Source organism: Brassica napus, chromosome A2 (genome assembly GCF_020379485.1).
Source record: "Brassica napus cultivar Da-Ae chromosome A2, Da-Ae, whole genome shotgun sequence".
NCBI lineage: Eukaryota > Viridiplantae > Streptophyta > Magnoliopsida > Brassicales > Brassicaceae > Brassica > Brassica napus.
Genome location: NC_063435.1, coordinates 27,205,609 through 27,224,243, shown reverse-complemented (window position 1 = coordinate 27,224,243; position 18,635 = coordinate 27,205,609). Strand labels below are relative to the sequence as shown.

General features: G+C 35.0%; 1 protein-coding gene and 1 non-coding gene across 3 annotated transcripts; both read left to right on the top strand.

Moving 5' to 3' along the window:
• The first annotated feature begins 1,811 nt into the window (after window positions 1-1,811).
• Window positions 1,812-1,918, top strand: LOC125589680. The gene has a single exon (XR_007325852.1). It is a non-coding gene; the product is annotated as a small nucleolar RNA R71 (small nucleolar RNA).
• Window positions 1,919-14,577: 12,659 nt separating this feature from the next.
• Window positions 14,578-18,635, top strand: LOC125580831 (probable disease resistance protein At5g66900). Of its 2 annotated transcripts, none has more exons than XM_048746061.1 (5): window positions 14,578-15,610; window positions 16,231-16,652; window positions 16,711-17,048; window positions 17,137-17,342; window positions 17,718-18,635. In XM_048746061.1, exons 1-5 carry the CDS (start codon window positions 15,022-15,024, stop codon window positions 18,443-18,445), a joined length of 2,283 nt encoding a protein of 760 aa, XP_048602018.1. In that variant the 5' UTR covers window positions 14,578-15,021; the 3' UTR covers window positions 18,446-18,635. The 2 variants fall into 2 exon arrangements, with proteins under 2 accessions (XP_048602018.1, XP_048602025.1); XM_048746068.1 differs by having other exon boundaries at window positions 14,588-15,610; window positions 16,246-16,652.

Genomic DNA, 18,635 nt, shown 5'->3' with positions numbered 1-18,635 from the left:
CATGTTGTAGAGAGTCTTCAAGTGCCAACTCCTCTAGAAGTTCATCAGCTAAAACCTCCATCTCCTCAATGTAGAATGCTTGGCTTTGTGTAATAGGCTTCTTCATCACCTCCTTGATGTCAAAGTGAAGAATGTTTCCCTTTCCAAGGTGAAGATCAATCTTCCCTTCCTTAACATTCACAACTGCTCCTGCTGTAGCCAAGAAAGGTCTCCCCAATATCAAAGGATCTGTTGGTTCTTCATCCATCTCCAACACCACAAAGTCTGTAGGAATCTCACAATTTCCAACCATAACAGGGAGATCTTCTAGGATACCAATGGGAATCTTCACTGAGCGATCAGCTAGCACAAGAGAGAGTCTACATTTCTTGTATTGTGTAAAGCCAAGCCTTTTAGCAATGGAGAGAGGCATAAGACTCACACTTGCTCCCAAATCGCATAGACACCTCTCAAAAGCAAATTGCCCAATGGCACAAGGTAGAGTGAAGCTTCCTGGATCTTCAAGCTTCTTAGGGATGGTTAGCCTTTGGATAATAGCACTACACTCATGAGTAAGAACCACCATGCCTTCCATCTCTTTCTTTTTCTTAGTTACAGCATCCTTGAGGAACTTGCTGTATTGAGGCACTAGCATGAAGGCATCAATTATGGGCATAGTAATCTGAACTTCACTCATTTGCTTCTCAAATAAGGCCTTGTATTGCTCCAAAAGTTGTCTCTTGAATCTACCGGGAAAAGGAAGTTTTGGTTCATAGGGAGGAGGATTGAATAAAGCTCCTTTTGATGAAGTTGCAGCTTCATTCTTGTTCTCCCCCTTCTTTTCTTCTCCAATTTTACCCTTTCCTTTTGCTTCAACTATCTTCTCCAAGATCTCCTCATTGGTTTTCTCATCCATAATAACCACATCATCATCCACATTGATGACCACCTCTCCATCTTGCTTCTCATTATCCCTAATGAGAGTTCTTGGTGGTAGCTGTTTTCCACTCCTAAGGGTGATGGCTTTCATTGTTTCCTTGGGATTTTGCTCTGGCTTTCCAGGTAATGCCCCTTGTTGGCGACTTGGCTGAGAGTTCATTGAAGCAAACTGATTCTCCAAATGTCGGATCTTGTTGTTGAGCTCATTGTAGCTTCCATCAATCTTGGAGTGAATTTTCGTGAACTCATAACCCATTGTCTTCTCATTCTTGGCCTGAAAATCCAAAAGTTTCTTGAACATTGCATCCACACTTGTATCTGAAGCTGGAGCTTGTGAAGAACTTCCTTGAGCTTGAGTTGACTGATTGTTGTTATTGTTGAAACCAGGAGGGGTGTTTTGCCTAGGTTGATAGTTCCCTTGCTGAGTGTTTTGCCTCTGCTGGTATCCTCCTTGCTGGTTGTTTGAGTAGGACTTTTGCTGGTAGTTGTTGTACTGAAAGTTAGGCTCCTTCCTGTACCAAGAACCATTGTTATTGATGAAGCACAGCTCCTCTTGTCCTTCCAAACCATCAACCTCATTAATCTTGGGAGGAATCTCTTGAATAGGACCACCCACAAAGTTGACCTGCTCTTGTTTAGCTTGGTTAGAAAGAAGCAAGTCCATCTTCTCCTGCAAGGACTTGATCTCTTTCTTTGTCTGGTGATCATCATTTCTGTTGACCCTATCATGCTCTTCGCTGTAGACTGAGTCGCTCTTAACCATGTTCTCCACCAGTTCCTCTGCTTCTTCTTCAGTCCTCCCCAAGAAGAAACCATTGCTGGCAGTATCAAGCCTGTTTCTGCACTGTGGTAAGGCTCCTCTATAGAAGGTGCTAAGCAAGCTCTCTTTGCTGAAACCATGATGAGGGCATTGAGACCAATAACCTTTGAACCTCTCCCATGCTTCACTGAAGCTCTCTAGACCTTTTTGTTGAAACCCGGAGATTTCGTTCCTGATTTTAGCTGTCCTTGAAGTAGAGAAGAACTTTTCTAGGAAAGCTTTCTTGCAATCTTCCCAAGTAGTGACAGTGTCACTTGGAAGAGTCTTCTCCCATTGGTGTGCCTTGTCTCCCAAAGAGAAAGGAAATAGCTTCAGCTTGAAGGCATCTTCAGAAACACCATTTGTCTTGGACAAGCCACAGTACTGATCAAACTTGTACAAGTGATCAAAAGGGTCTTCAGCAGCAAGACCATGATACTTGTTGTTCTCTATAGTGTTGAGCAGCCCTGACTTGATCTCGAAGTTGTTGTTCTCCACAGCTGGTGCTCTGATTCCCAACCTATGACCATGAATGTGAGGTTGATCATAGGCTCCAATGGCACGAGCTTGGCGCTGTGGATGTTGTGGCTGGCGCTGTGGTCTAAAAGGATCAGCTCTTGAACCATTGCCTCCTTGGGCTTCACTATCTTGAGGCAGATTCTCCATATCAAACCCCAACCCTTGCAAGTGAGCCTGTTGCTCTACTTCTCTTCTTTGTCTTGCTATCTCCCTCTCAAGTGCTCTAATGTCTTCAACTCTTGGAACTAGGTTTGTTGGACCTCTGCTCCTTGTGTTCATACACCTGAAATGCAAAGAGAGAAGAACAAAGAGAAGCAATAACACAATTATATAAAAATTGACTTAGTCTCAAGCAAATAACTAAATCCCAATGTCACAATCAACTTAGAATTTGGCAACGGCGCCAATTTGACGATAGGAATTTCAAGGCTCCTAATCAAATGTTGTAGTATAAAGGATGTCAAACCAGTTCTAAGTGATTCTAAAGCAAAGGGAATGCAAGACCATGCTTAATCTAAGTGCTACCAGTTTTTGAGATGTTTTTAAACTAGATTACTACCTAAAATGCAATAAAAGACAAAGCTTTCTTTCTTATAAGAAGGGAGAACTCATGGGCTATGGGAATCGATCTTGGGTGATCAGGATTCAACCTAAAGGTGTCAACTTTGAACCAATCTATATCTACCTTAGGCCTAGACACAATCCTAAACAAACTCTATCCCTAGATGAATGCTCATTTACCTAGATAACTCAAGCATCAAATCCCTTTGGTTGAATGTTATCTAAGTAATCATTAATCTCAAGTCTACTAGCCATCTTAACACCTTTAACAACAAATCCCTTTGGTAAAGGATGTTAAAAGCTTAGGAGAGTTGGTTCAGGCATTTCATCAAACACCTTCCGGGTATGAAATGCCTAGAGCTCAACTTTAGAGAGGCCAACTCTAAAGTTGCATTAAAAGCCCTCTACTAGCAAGGAATAAGATTGATCTACACCTAAACACCTTAGATCTAGCTTAATCACCCTTAATCTCCCTAACCCATGAATCCAAAAATGACTACTCACTACTCTCCATGATGAGCCCAAGAATCAAAGATGATTTGGTGCTAATCATGATTAGTGATCAAGATAATCAAGCAATCACAAGAGAAAGATGATCAAGATAGGATCTTTCACTAAAAGTTCTTTTGTGATTAGATAGAAAACAAGATAAGATCCTACAATTAGGTTTAGAGAGTATTTATGTGACTTCTAAAACCTAATGGGCTTAATTAATCACTTCAAAAGCCCAAATAAAACATAAGTTTTCGACATAAGATAAAACGCGGCGCGGGTGCACTAGGTCGCTCCCATAGGTCGCTCCGAAAACACATGCTTCACCTCTCCAAAACGCGCGCGGGTTGATGACGTCGCTCCAGAGGTCGCTCTGCATCCGGCGCGGGTGAGTGACGTCGCTGCCATAGGTCGCTCCGCATAATGAAAGTCGTCGACAAGAAGTTGGGCTTGGAGCGGGTGTATCACCTCGGTGCAAGACGTCGCGCCAGCCTTCGATTCTTCTGGAGCGGGTGTCGCACGTCGCTCCCGTACCCCGCTCTGGTGCTTTGCTCGCCTAAACAGCATTTTCCACTCCCTTTTTGATCCCAAATGCTTCCAAGTACCTCTAATATCTCCAATGGAGAATGCTTGGCTTTGTGTAATAGGCTTCTTCATCACCTCCTTGATGTCAAAGTGAAGAATGTTTCCCTTTCCAAGGTGAAGATCAATCTTCCCTTCCTTAACATTCACAACTGCTCCTGCTGTAGCCAAGAAAGGTCTCCCCAATATCAAAGGATCTGTTGGTTCTTCATCCATCTCCAACACCACAAAGTCTGTAGGAATCTCACAATTTCCAACCATAACAGGGAGATCTTCTAGGATACCAATGGGAATCTTCACTGAGCGATCAGCTAGCACAAGAGAGAGTCTACATTTCTTGTATTGTGTAAAGCCAAGCCTTTTAGCAATGGAGAGAGGCATAAGACTCACACTTGCTCCCAAATCGCATAGACACCTCTCAAAAGCAAATTGCCCAATGGCACAAGGTAGAGTGAAGCTTCCTGGATCTTCAAGCTTCTTAGGGATGGTTAGCCTTTGGATAATAGCACTACACTCATGAGTAAGAACCACCATGCCTTCCATCTCTTTCTTTTCTTAGTTACAGCATCCTTGAGGAACTTGCTGTATTGAGGCACTAGCATGAAGGCATCAATTATGGGCATAGTAATCTGAACTTCACTCATTTGCTTCTCAAATAAGGCCTTGTATTGCTCCAAAAGTTGTCTCTTGAATCTACCGGGAAAAGGAAGTTTTGGTTCATAGGGAGGAGGATTGAATAAAGCTCCTTTTGATGAAGTTGCAGCTTCATTCTTGTTCTCCCCCTTCTTTTCTTCTCCAATTTTACCCTTTCCTTTTGCTTCAACTATCTTCTCCAAGATCTCCTCATTGGTTTTCTCATCCATAATAACCACATCATCATCCACATTGATGACCACCTCAAAAGCATCATTGTCTCCTTCCCTTGCCTCAACCGATGCTGAAACCGACAACGAGGAAGTCGCCAGCGAGCCCCAAGAATACTACACTAGCTTCCCTGATGACTCCGGATATGGGGACTCGGGTTTCATCCCGAACGCTTAGACAGGTACTCCACTAACTTTCCATTGTATATACCAGTTTTTCTTCGCAATTGTTTTCGGTATCTCCTCCAACTTCCTAACACAGAGACTGTGTGAACTAAGTTTGGGGGAGGCATCAAGTATTTAATATGTTTTCTTTGATGATTTGAGTCTCATGCATTGCATTGTACATATATATATGCATAAAAAAAAAAAAAAAAATTAAAAAATCGAAAAACACAAAAAGAAACATGTAGTTGCATCACTTGCACTTTTAAGATTGAGTCTAGAGCATATAGGTTGCATTCACTTGCATTGGGAACAATGATTTAAAATGCCTTGCAAAGAACCCTTGTCTAGAACTCAAAATGACACCCTAGTTAAACATATCAAGTAGCTTAAGCATCTCTTGAAAACCTTGCACGCTTCGAGCCTTGAAAACTCTTCTTGAAACTTGTTTGCTTGCTTGATGTTAGCATTGTTCTTAAGATCAGCTCCAATCTAAACTTGGCTTGAATGAACTTAATTTCTCTTGCATATGGGCATTTGCATACTTGATCATGGATCTCACACACATTTGGGTTATCTTATTCCTTCATACCTATCTTTGTTAACCCAAATGGCACTCCTTACCCTAAAACCCTAACCATTCCTTGAGACCAAACATTTAATTGCATGAGTGAGGCCTCTTTTGATAGCTTGTCATGTGCAAAATCTTGAGAGTATTGGAGGCGACATAGGTTTATTCTCATCTCTTGCTAGCACAATGAGTTAGCATTTGGGGATGTGAGAGGGGTTTATGTGTTTTAAATTTCAATATCTTGGGTTTGGAGAGTGAGAAAGATGAGAGATATGAAAATAAAGCTCCTAGGGATATATATATAAAAAAAAAAAGAAGCTCTTGATTATGTAACAAAGAACCTTCCCCCTAAAAAAAAAAAAAAAAAGATCAAAAAGAAGTTGGGGAAAGAAATGAAAAAAGGTTAGAGCTTGTGGAAAGTGGATTAAAATCCCTAGTGAGTGGGTCAAATGAAAAGAAAAGAGAGTTGTACATTGGGTGAGTGATGTGAGGGGGTTTAGATTGATTTTGAGATGATGATAAAGAGGGTAGAACTTGTGATCATTTACAACAAAATGGGGTAGAATGATGAGAATGAATCTATGTATGCATGAGTTGCTTCTAATCTTAGATAAATTTTGCATAATGATCAAGCTCCTTGTTTTGAGTGATAACCACCCTTAAATAAAAACATTTGAACCCATCTCTTCATTCATATTAGACCATTGCATGCCTAGCCAAATGATTGAGATCATGTGCCCATTTGTGAGACTTCACCTTGTGTGTGTGTGTGTGAATCAATGTGAGAGCTGATTGAAAGGACTTGTTGGTAAAGAGTATTGCAACTTGAGTAGAGGAAAAAAGAGTATGGATAGGCCTAGAGAAGCTAGAGTATAATAAGGAGAATGCTCATGCTATTTGTTATGTTTCTTTAGGATGTTAAGTTGAGTGCTAGGAAGTGTTACTTTTGGCTATGAGTTCCCACTTTCAAACCTCTCTCCCTATGAGTTCTTACAAGTCACTTGAGGACAAGTAAGATACAAGTTTGGGGGAGTTGATATCTTGCATAATTACATTGTTTTAACCCTCTATTTCTTGCATGTTTTGATCATCTAGATTAGGAATCATGCATTTTAGTCTCTTTTTGCACTGCATAAGTCTTTATCAGGTTTTGGAGTTTCCATTGGAGATATTAGAGGTACTTGGAAGCATTTGGGATCAAAAAGGGAGTGGAAAATGCTGTTTAGGCGAGCAAAGCACCAGAGCGGGGTACGGGAGCGACGTGCGACACCCGCTCCAGAAGAATCGAAGGCTGGCGCGACGTCTTGCACCGAGGTGATACACCCGCTCCAAGCCCAACTTCTTGTCGACGACTTTCATTATGCGGAGCGACCTATGGCAGCGACGTCACTCACCCGCGCCGGATGCAGAGCGACCTCTGGAGCGACGTCATCAACCCGCGCGCGTTTTGGAGAGGTGAAGCATGTGTTTTCGGAGCGACCTATGGGAGCGACCTAGTGCACCCGCGCCGCGTTTTATCTTATGTCGAAAACTTATGTTTTATTTGGGCTTTTGAAGTGATTAATTAAGCCCATTAGGTTTTAGAAGTCACATAAATACTCTCTAAACCTAATTGTAGGATCTTATCTTGTTTTCTATCTAATCACAAAAGAACTTTTAGTGAAAGATCCTATCTTGATCATCTTTCTCTTGTGATTGCTTGATTATCTTGATCACTAATCATGATTAGCACCAAATCATCTTTGATTCTTGGGCTCATCATGGAGAGTAGTGAGTAGTCATTTTTGGATTCATGGGTTAGGGAGATTAAGGGTGATTAAGCTAGATCTAAGGTGTTTAGGTGTAGATCAATCTTATTCCTTGCTAGTAGAGGGCTTTTAATGCAACTTTAGAGTTGGCCTCTCTAAAGTTGAGCTCTAGGCATTTCATACCCGGAAGGTGTTTGATGAAATGCCTGAACCAACTCTCCTAAGCTTTTAACATCCTTTACCAAAGGGATTTGTTGTTAAAGGTGTTAAGATGGCTAGTAGACTTGAGATTAATGATTACTTAGATAACATTCAACCAAAGGGATTTGATGCTTGAGTTATCTAGGTAAATGAGCATTCATCTAGGGATAGAGTTTGTTTAGGATTGTGTCTAGGCCTAAGGTAGATATAGATTGGTTCAAAGTTGACACCTTTAGGTTGAATCCTGATCACCCAAGATCGATTCCCATAGCCCATGAGTTCTCCCTTCTTATAAGAAAGAAAGCTTTGTCTTTTATTGCATTTTAGGTAGTAATCTAGTTTAAAAACATCTCAAAAACTGGTAGCACTTAGATTAAGCATGGTCTTGCATTCCCTTTGCTTTAGAATCACTTAGAACTGGTTTGACATCCTTTATACTACAACATTTGATTAGGAGCCTTGAAATTCCTATCGTCAGTGACTCAGCTCTAGCTCTACAAACAACTTCCACAATACAAAGAGCTTCTTATGATTAAAAAAAGAAAACCAATGAGTTTGTCATGCCCAACATACATGGAAGACACTGGTAATCTTACCAATGGAAGAAAAGCTAGCTTCCGCTTTCAAAAAGTCCTGATAACTTAGAGCTAGAGAAGGTAGAATGAAAAACTTAAGCTATGTGGTTAACTGGAATCTTGTATAAAACTTTTATATTATTATGAATATAAATTAATAATTAAAACCAGGGTTTCTAAAAAGTTCACGGCTGTTAGTTCCGCCACCTAGATTTGAAACCCGGCCACTGAAAAATTTACATGCGGACCCCCAACGTCCAAGACCAAAAAGACCGTTAATGGTGAGCCACATGGTGACGTCCGAGCAGCGTCCTTGCTCGCTTCGGTTTCTAGTCTGAAACACCACGGTAGAGCCAGGACACTCAGTTATCAAAAAAAAAAATGAATATAAATTAAATGGTCGACAAAAAAAAACGATACCAATGAAAACAAATTAGCTACAGGATAATGTTTTCAAACAACTTTATTCATAAGTAACTATTGATAAGTTGTATACTTTTAAGACAGTAGGATTTTCTTGATTTATTTTTTGTTCCAAAATAATAGATTTTCTAGAATTTTAAGATATTTTTAATAGTTAATATTGTTAAGTTGTACTCCCTCCGTTCCATTAAGATCGACTTTTTAGAAAAAAAAAAGTTTGTTTCACAAAGATGTATTTTTTGTGTTTTCTATGAAAAAAATTGTAAACTTCAAGAAAATTAGTTGATTTTATTGAATTACTATTGGTTAAAAGTTATTGAAAATTAAAATTACAGAAAACAATATATTTATTATGGTAGTTTAATGTGTTTTCTTAATATGTGTGAAAACACTAAAAAATCTATCTTTGTGGAATTGAGGGAGTATATTTTTAAGAAACATTAATTGAAAATATTTAAATTGGTTAAATATTATTGATTGATAATTATTGAGAAATGTATAATAAAGTAAACGATAAATTTAATTGTAAACATTCATTGCTCCCTTCATATCACTTTAAGTGGTGTTTAAGGATTTTTATTTTGTTTCATAATAAGTGATGTTATCACTATTCTAGATAAAATTTAATGTCATTTAAAATTTGTGACCAATTACAAAATATTATGTTTTTTTTCTTATTGGTTGAACTATTTTTATTTAATACGTAACTAAGATAAACTATATAAAAATTTGTATTTTCTTAATCTTTATGAAAAAACCTTAAACATCAATTAAAATGATACAAATGAAGTATATTCTTAACATGCGTGAATATTCTAAAAAAAAAAACTTTATTTAGAAACGGAAAGAGTATATATTTGGTTTCAGGTATATACATTTTAGGGCATCTTCAACTTTACTATAAAATCCACTCCAAACTCCATTTTGCAGTAAAATCATCTCCAATCCCACTCCAAAACCCACTCCAAAATGGAGTAATAGATATGATTACTCCAAATATGAAGTAACTCATTACACCAAAATGGAGTTGAACTTTTTTATTTATAAAATGGTCCTCCATATTTAAATATTTTCGTTTTTAATAAAATATTATTATAAATAAATATATAAATATTATTTTACTATATATATTATAAAAATTACTGTTAATATTTCTTAATTATATAAATATCCATCTAATGAACTATTTTATGCAACAAAATATATATAATATAAAACATAAAAGACCATACATATAAAAAATAAAAGATAAGCACCATACAAAAGATATATAATATTAAACATAAAAGATCATACATATGAAAATGGACTATTTTGCAAATAGTATAAATGAAAGATGATATTACTAATTTTTTAATAATACAAAACATAATATATTAAAAAATTATATTTTAGAGTAGGAAATGAAATAATACATTGGAGCAAAACTCAACTTTATTTTGAAGTTACTTTATTTTGGAGTAGAAAATGGAATAATACACTGGGGAAGAGCATTGTAAAAACCTCGTGTAGTACACGTAACATCTCTTTATCGACCAGACCTTTTAGCCAAATTTTCGTAGCTTTGGTCGTATAACACAATACATTTAGACCATTGTAGGAAAAAGACTTATAGCAAACTTGTAAACACATCTAGCGTTTTTCTTGGCTGCCTTTGATATTTCTGAGAGTTGCCGTATATGTATTGTGTTCTTCATTTTTTTTGACATCATATGTAGTGTGTTCTCTAATATGTTGAATTAGGATAAAAAGATGATGTTGTTTCCCGAAGTTAACCATATAAATTAGAATTCAGTTATATATAAGTAAGATTTTTCTTGTTGATGTATCAATTTAATTATGTTTATTTATTATAGTTACTGAGAAATGACGAACATTATTTTTATTGTTTAAAAAATTTCTATCTGGAATGTTTTTTCCAAAAAAAAGGATCGTGAATTCTTATACAAATGTAAAGATCTGAATTACAGAATCATATTTATAGTTTTATGTCCAAAGGCGTATCTTAATATATTTTTCCAGTAATTATGTCTTTGCTAGAGGAAAAAATGAACAATTATAATTTGAATTTTATCGTTCATCATTTACAAATTATATGTGTCGAATATCAGTTAATCTTTTTCTTAGTAGAAACCATGGGTATTGTACGTTTATAAGAAAATTCTCAAAATCACATAAAAATAAAATAGTTTTCCACATTTTTAGTCTTTATATTCTTTAAACTGGGTGCATATGGGTGGGACAAGCCCATATCTAAATCTAGACTCAGCTCAAACAATTAAGATCTACGAGATGAGAAAATAATTAAAAGGTGTAATATAAAATGTTTTGAGAAGTTGACCAAAATATGTTTTGAGAACGGTTGAATTCTGAAGATGACGATGAAATTTTATTATTCAAAATCATATAATTAAAAAAACATAGTAAACTAAAAATATCATGTGTATTTAATAACATACCTCTCTATGTATGAATTTCTTAAAATATATCTTTAGCCGCCATCCTGCACATCCATTGCCACCAATAAAAACATGTCAACATACTACATACATACACATCATTACATATATACAATGATACATGAATTATACATACTGGGGGATTACATATGCTTTATGACATTTGGAACTAACACAATCATGAATGCATTTGATCTTAACGTCGAGAGAAAACATTTGGCACGAGGAAACACAACTATCATAACAAGCTTCATATGTTTCACTCATCGCTGGTAATGGTATCATCGTCAATGCAATGATCATAATCATCAACATGCACATACACTTCTTTTCCATCTTTTGTTTTTTGGTCTTGTGTGTATCTATCTATGCTTGTCTCTTTTTGATACCTCTAATCACTATTAACAATCCCTATTTATAGCTGTATAACCTTTATTATTTGAAACATATTGTTAGATTTGACTCTTTATATATTGATCAACGGAAATTAAATTGGTTCCGATTTTGATCTTGATCAGCAATGTAGTATTATAACTATTCCACATTTAGTAAAGCTATTATTATTTCTTGCTGTATATTAGATTAATTTGACTAACACAAATCTACTTATATAATATTTTATACTTCTACACACCTAAAAAATCTATAACTAATAATGTTGGGATTATAATATTTTCTCAATTTATAGAGATTAATTTATAAGAAGTTTCCTTTTTTATATTTCTATAGTTTAGAATAAAAAAAATTATCAAACAAAAATAGTTGATTCCAATGTTTATATATTCATTGAAATTATAAATTCAACTTTTCATATCATTTTATTATATTTATTTATGTATATGAGATATGTAGCATACAATTTAAATGTATTTTAGATATAATTTTATTAAATACTATCAAAATATTATGAAACTTAGAAAACATAGAAGTAAATTTCATTATGAATATAAAACAGACAATACAATGTATTATTTGCATTCTTATAAACTGTACTAGATATAGGAATTATTAATTAAAATTTAATGGTATTATATATTTACATGAGATTTTCTAAAAATATCATTTTATTATTTTATTGATTTGTGTCATATTTTAAACCGGCCTCATTTATATGAAATCATCTAAAATCATTAATTTATAGAGTTTTATTGTACAATGTTATTGAAAACCAATCCCAAACCAAAATTAATATAGCAAATTCACTCAAAACTAGTATCGGTCTCAAATTAGTTTAAATTCCGAACAATCTAAACACCTCTAAAATTGCCGATGTTTCACTTTGATTATTTTTCCAATCTTGGGAAAATAATTACGAAATATGACAATGTAAAGTCACAGCATCTGAAACATCAAAATATGTGCTTTCATGACTCCGCTTGATAATATGAAAGATTTAGTTTGTTGTTTGTCATAGTCACTACTTCACGACCAGACAATGGCAGAGAGAAATATAATTATATATGTTGATGGACTTAAAAATTGGTCTATAGTTATGTGCTTTTGATGGAATTAGATTAAAAATGTATCATAAAATTGGCTTAAGCATATTTATGTCGAGTGTCATGTGAAGTACATTATAGAGAACTCAGTAGTTCTCAAGAAACTAGTACTGAATTTGAGAGGTTCCATGATAGAACAAGGTGTCGTGTCTATATATGGATCTCCTTGCATTACCCAGACGATTTAGCACTTGCCGAATCATATTTTGTTGACCCATTGTTCTTGCCCTTTGACCAAGGTTTTTACCAAGGGTATTTTCATGCTACCACTCGCAAACGCAACACAGCTTCTGTAGTAGGTAGCGGTTGTTGGCATTTTGCAACAATAACTCAAACCGTTCTAAACCGCGTCAAACCGTTCTAAATCTCTTAAATTCAAAAACTGGCTCTAGCTAGTGTTTGCAGGAAGATGATTTTTTAAAAAACAATATAAATACAAAAAAAAAAATTGAAATAATAGAAATGCTAAAATATATCTATTATATTCTAATTTTTATTATAAATTTTATAAATATAATTTTATAAATATAATTTTTACATTTATTATAATATTATGATGTTTAATATTTTTATAAGTATATAAAATGTAAATATAGTTAATTTATTATTTAACAACCATTGTATTTGATGCTTAACCAGTCATAAGTATCCCGCAAATACACTAATTTCTAACCACATAATCAGTCGTTCAAATCTCTTAAAACCGCAACCACCCGCATTCACAAACTTCCGCAACCGCAACCACTACGGCTACACCAGTCATGCTCCTAGTCGGTACCAACATAACCAGGTGGTTTCATATTTATTGGAGAAATTTTGAAAAATACATATACATGATATTTTAATTTGAAAACTACATTTTTTTTTAAAACGACACTCTTATATATGTAAACTGACTAAATTTTCTAATCTGAATATTTAAAATTATTGTAATATATTTGGTTTTCATAATTTTCTCAAATTTTAAACTAACAAACTCAATAACAATAAAATTATTTATTTTGGATATAATATTATTAACCTCTACATAATATCTTATTAAATCTTATACCTAAACAATATTTTATTAAACTCATTATACTAAATTTTCATTTGCAATAAGAAGATTAATAGACATGACAAACAGTGACAAGTTGAAATGAATTATACTAAATTTCCATGAACACCTTTAGGATGTAATATCTATTAGATGGTTGCCCGCGAATTTGTAGATATAAATATTGTATTAAAATATACATTATATATACAATGTCAAAATTTTGATTAATAATTAGAAACATTAAAAAATATAAATTTTTACTTCAGATAGTTTGAAAGTTAGTCGTAAAATTTTCATAAATTTGATGTAAAAATAACTGATGAATATTTAGTAATAACAAATGCTTATGAAATATTATATGTAATTATCACATCAACTTCTCCAACACATATTATGCATCTTTTTTGGGCTCTTCTTGTTTTTCTCGTCATCATTTTATTCCTTTTTATTAAATTTTGCTAATGTTTTCCTAATTTCTACATATTTTTTACCAAATATTTATTTCTCCCTCTAAATAATAATACAAAACATACAATCAATGAACCAAAAATTCATTTTAGAATTATTTTCAATCATAACATTACCTTATTCAACATATTATTTGGCTTAAATACAAAACATTTTTTAAAAACTAAAAAATAAGATATATATATTTCAAACTTAAAATCTCGAATAGAGTATTTTTCGAGTTATCTCTATTATTGTTGTCTCTTCTCCTAAAATCATAGAATATCTTGTGCTTCACTATGTTTTCCATGGCTTGTTTGATATATTTGGAAAGTAAAAAATAATAAAGTTTTCCACAATAAGGAAGTAATAGCGACCGACATTCTTCAATTAGCAGAACTAGAAACAAAAAGTTGAAAAACTCAATGGAGGAAGAAAAATATGAGGAATGTATCGTTTCAGAAGACAACTCAACGTCTCACAAGTCAGATCTGCAAATAATAATATTCTACAAAATTTTGTTTTAATTATTTTGTTATTCTCTATCCTAAAATGATAATAACAAAATAAATTAATTACAAAATTATATTTTCAAACAACATTGATAATAACTAACTAGTTAAACTATATATATTTAGTTTCAGGTATATACATTTATGAGCATTGTAAGGAAGTCGTGTAGTGCATATCAGTAAGTAACATCTCCTTAATAAAATATTTATAGCTTTGGATGTATAATATATACATTTAGATAATTCTAAGAAAAAAAAGACAAATAGCAAACATGTATATATTTACCGAGGTTTTCTCAACTGTCTTTGAAATTTATGAGGGTTGTCGTATGCAGTGTGCTCTTAAGAATGTTGAATTGTGGATAGAAGATGAAGTTGTTAATTAATACCCGAAGTTAACCATATAAATTAGAATCCAGATACACAAAATAAGTTTTTCCGTGTTGTATAAAGCATGTTAGTGGGCCGGTAGGCCAAAATTAAGAGAGGCATACGTTCGCACGTATGAGCGCGGCAAGGGAGATTCCTTAGCAATTAAGCGGAAGCTTTTGATTTTAACAGAGTTCCTTTTCCCCTTCTTTAAAATGTTATACCGACAATTTTTTTTATTTGTTTTTTTGTTCAGTCAAAGAAAGAAAAAGAGCAAAAATGAGCGTTTGGTTTGGGAGAGGTTTCCTCTTTAACTCTAGCCTTCTGGAAACTTTGATTTTCGCAGCTAAGGTTTACACAGACTTCAAACCTTTGTCCGAAGATCTCGCATCAACTTTGGAGAGATTAATTCCTCTGTCGGAAGAGATAGAATCTTTCCAAGGGAAACTAGACTTTGCCTATGGGGATCTCAAGGAACTTGTTGATACTCTCTTTCGAGCTCGTGAAGTGGTTAACACCTGTATAGAAGGCGTCTCTTGGTTCCAGAAACCTATCCTCACAAGAGAGATTCAGCGAATCATTAATGATATGCTCAAGTTCTCTCAGACTAAGCTACAGTTTCTTCAGTTCAGGACCCTGGACGATGGTGGTTTATGTAAGAGAATTGATGGCTTCAGCGTTCCTGTTTATACGGATCTTTGTTCTGTTCCCCTGCCTGATAAGGATCTCCTTGGATTTGATTACCCCTTGATGGAGCTTAAGAAGAAGCTCCTTGATGATTCTGTGGGTAGTCTTGTGGTGTGCGCTCCTCCCGGTTGCGGCAAGACCACGCTCGTTGCTCAGCTTTGCCACGACCAAGAAATCAAAGGTATAAGTGCCTAGGCATATAAACCGAACCGAAAAACTAAACTGATGTTCAAAAATAACTGAATGGTTCTTATATCTTTGAAACCAAACTAACCGGAAAATCAAATAAATATACGAATATCTAAAATATAGTTTATCAATATAAAATATTAATTATTTTTAATTTTAAAAATACCAAATATTTTATAAATATTATTTATAAACCAAACTACCCAAATATCGAATTATCCAAATATTTTTATTCAAAATATTAAAATCTAACTATCCAAAAGGCCGAGTTAATTATCCAAATAGTTTTATCCGGAATGTATTAATTTATCTGAATTACATGATCTTTGATTCGAGAAAACTGAAAAAAAAAGATCTAATTTTCTTCGAAAAACCGAAACCGAAATTTATCGGATATTAGTCAGTTCTTAACACTGTTACTTGAACTGAGTCGAAAGATAAAATAACCGAGTTGAAATCGAACCAAATTTCATAAATAACTGAACAGTTCCTATATCTATCAAAACGAAAAACCAAAATTGAAAAAAAAACTAACCGGAATCGAATCAAAATCCGAAAGTCAAAGGCCTAGGTATAACTTGTTAAGTGTTTTTTTTTACACGCTGTTCAAAGTGTTTCCATTGGCAGGAGTGTTCAAACATATCTTCTATTGGGTTACTTCAAGAACCCCTAACTTGAGGGTCATGGTACAGCATCTACTTCTGCACAACGGTTTCAAAGATCTTACATTCACCAACGATTCTCAAGCAGCTAACTGCTTAAGAAAACTGCTAGAGGAACTTAAAGGAAACGGTGGTATATTGCTGGTGTTTGATGATGTGTTTGCTGGAGCAGAATCCTTGCTTAAGACGTTTCAGATAAACCTACAAGATTATAAGATTTTGGTCACTTCTCAGTTTGAGTTTGCCAGTTTTGGTCCCACTTATCATCTGAAACCTTTGGAACATCAAGATGCCAAGAACCTTCTCATTCAGCTTGCATCACCACTGCCTCATCACACAAATCCATATGAGTTTGAAGATCTTCTTCAAAAGGTATTAGTTTCTGATTCTAGCTCCTGTCTGTGGAAACACTAATCCATCTTTTTTGTAGACGTTGAAACGTTGCAATGGACTCCCGCTTGTGATTGAAGTAGTTGGTGTTTCCCTTAAAGGAAGAAGTCTACATTTATGGAAAGACCAAGTCGAAAGCTGGTCTGAAGGGAAAACAATTCTAGAACGTCTGCAGCCTAGCTTCAATGCCCTGGAACCTCATCTTAAAGAGTGTTTCATGGACATGGGCTCGTTTCTTGAGGACCAAAAGATACGTGCTTGGGTAATAATTGACTTATGGGTTGAACTATACGGTACCAGTAGTAGTAGTAGTATTGTGTACATGAAGTACCTCAATGACCTTGCTTCCCAGAACCTGCTTAAACTTATTCCTCTCAGGTATGTTTATTTATATGTCAACATTGTTTCTTTGCTACCTTCTTACCATGTACCACTTTGATGAACTTGTTTATGTACTACTTACCAGGAGAAGTGAGCAGGAAGACGGATTCTACAATGGGCTCTTAGTCACTCAACATGATGTCCTGAGGGAGCTGGCTATCCATCAAAGCCGATTGGAATCAATCCTGGAAACAAAAAGATTCAAGTTGGAGATCATAAAGAACAAATTTCCAGAGTTGTATTTGCGTCTAAAGCAGCCTATTAATGCTCGTCTCTTGTCTATCTCCACAGGTAATCTTTCAGTTTCAGGGTCCTCTCTTTTTTTTTGTTCCTAACAGTATAACTTGGACTTTCTATTGTGAACAAGCGCCCATTAACTTTGAAAAAAGAAAAAAAAGTTAAGGAAAACAAAGTATGATCGACTCATATACCCGTTTAGAATTTGTATATTGATTATGTGAATTAATATTTACAATCCCTTAACTACCCAAAATACGGTATTCATTTTCTCTTTAAAAAAAAACATCTTTCGTCCCGCCAGACGAATTTGACTTCTTATTGGTGCATAGAGATTTAAATCATTTCTAGAGTTTAACACTTTCTCTACTGTTTCTAGAGGTGTGACTTTCTTACAAACTATGTTTGGTCTTTCTATTTTGGTTACAGATGATTTGTTCTCATCGAGTTGGGTTGAAATGGATTGCCCCAACGTTGAGGCGTTAATACTAAATCTTTCTTCATCAGACTATGCATTACCAAGCTTCATTGCTGGAATGAAGAAGCTAAAGGTTTTGACCATCACAAACCACGGTGTTTCCCTTGCAAAGATAACAAACTTCTCGTGTCTCGGTTCATTACCAAACCTGAAACGGATCAGGTTTGAGAAAGCTTCAGTCACTTTGCTGGACCTTGCCCAATTGCGACTCGACAGTCTCCAGAAGATATCTTTTGTTATGTGTAGTTTCGGTGAGGTTTTCTATGAATGTGTAGATATCGATATCTCTAAAGCTCTTCCTAGCTTACAGGAGATTGAGATAGACTATTGCTACGACCTCGATGAGGTGCCGTATTGGGTATCTCAAGTTGTTTCGTTGAAGAAACTTAACGTCACGAACTGTTACAAGCTTTCTAGACTTCCAAATGATATAGACAACTTGAGTAAACTAGAGGTGTTGAGGCTGGCTTCTTGTTTTAATCTCTGCGAGCTGCCTGAAACGACTAGCGAACTCAGAAATTTGCGGTTTCTGGATGTTTCTGATTGCACGGGGTTGAGAAAGCTGCCTCTAGAGATTGGGAAGCTGCAGAAGAAGTTGAAGAAGATCTCGATGAGGAAATGTTGGAGATGCGAATTGCCTGGTTCAGTGGTAAATCTAGAGAATCTGGAGCTGATATGACATGAAACTGAATTGGTGTGACGTACATCATTGTAGAGAACTCAGTAGTTCTCAAGAAACTTTGTTCTGAATATGTGTTTTTCCATGCTGGAACACAACTTCATGCTTAGTATGGTTGTATAGTCATGGGCTTCATATGCCCATGGGCTTTTTTTCCCTAGCTAGTACATTATTATACACCGTTTCCACA

What these genes read in the sequence shown, in the direction of transcription:
- LOC125580831 (XM_048746061.1), top strand. Translation starts at nt 15,022, where the DNA reads ATGAGCGTTTGGTTTGGGAGAGGTTTCCTCTTTAACTCTAGCCTTCTG. An exon ending in CTTAAACTTATTCCTCTCAG is followed by an intron (nt 17,049 to 17,136) that starts GTATGTTTATTT and finishes ACTACTTACCAG; the next exon opens with GAGAAGTGAGCAGGAAGACG. An exon ending in TCTCTTGTCTATCTCCACAG is followed by an intron (nt 17,343 to 17,717) that starts GTAATCTTTCAG and finishes TTTTGGTTACAG; the next exon opens with ATGATTTGTTCTCATCGAGT.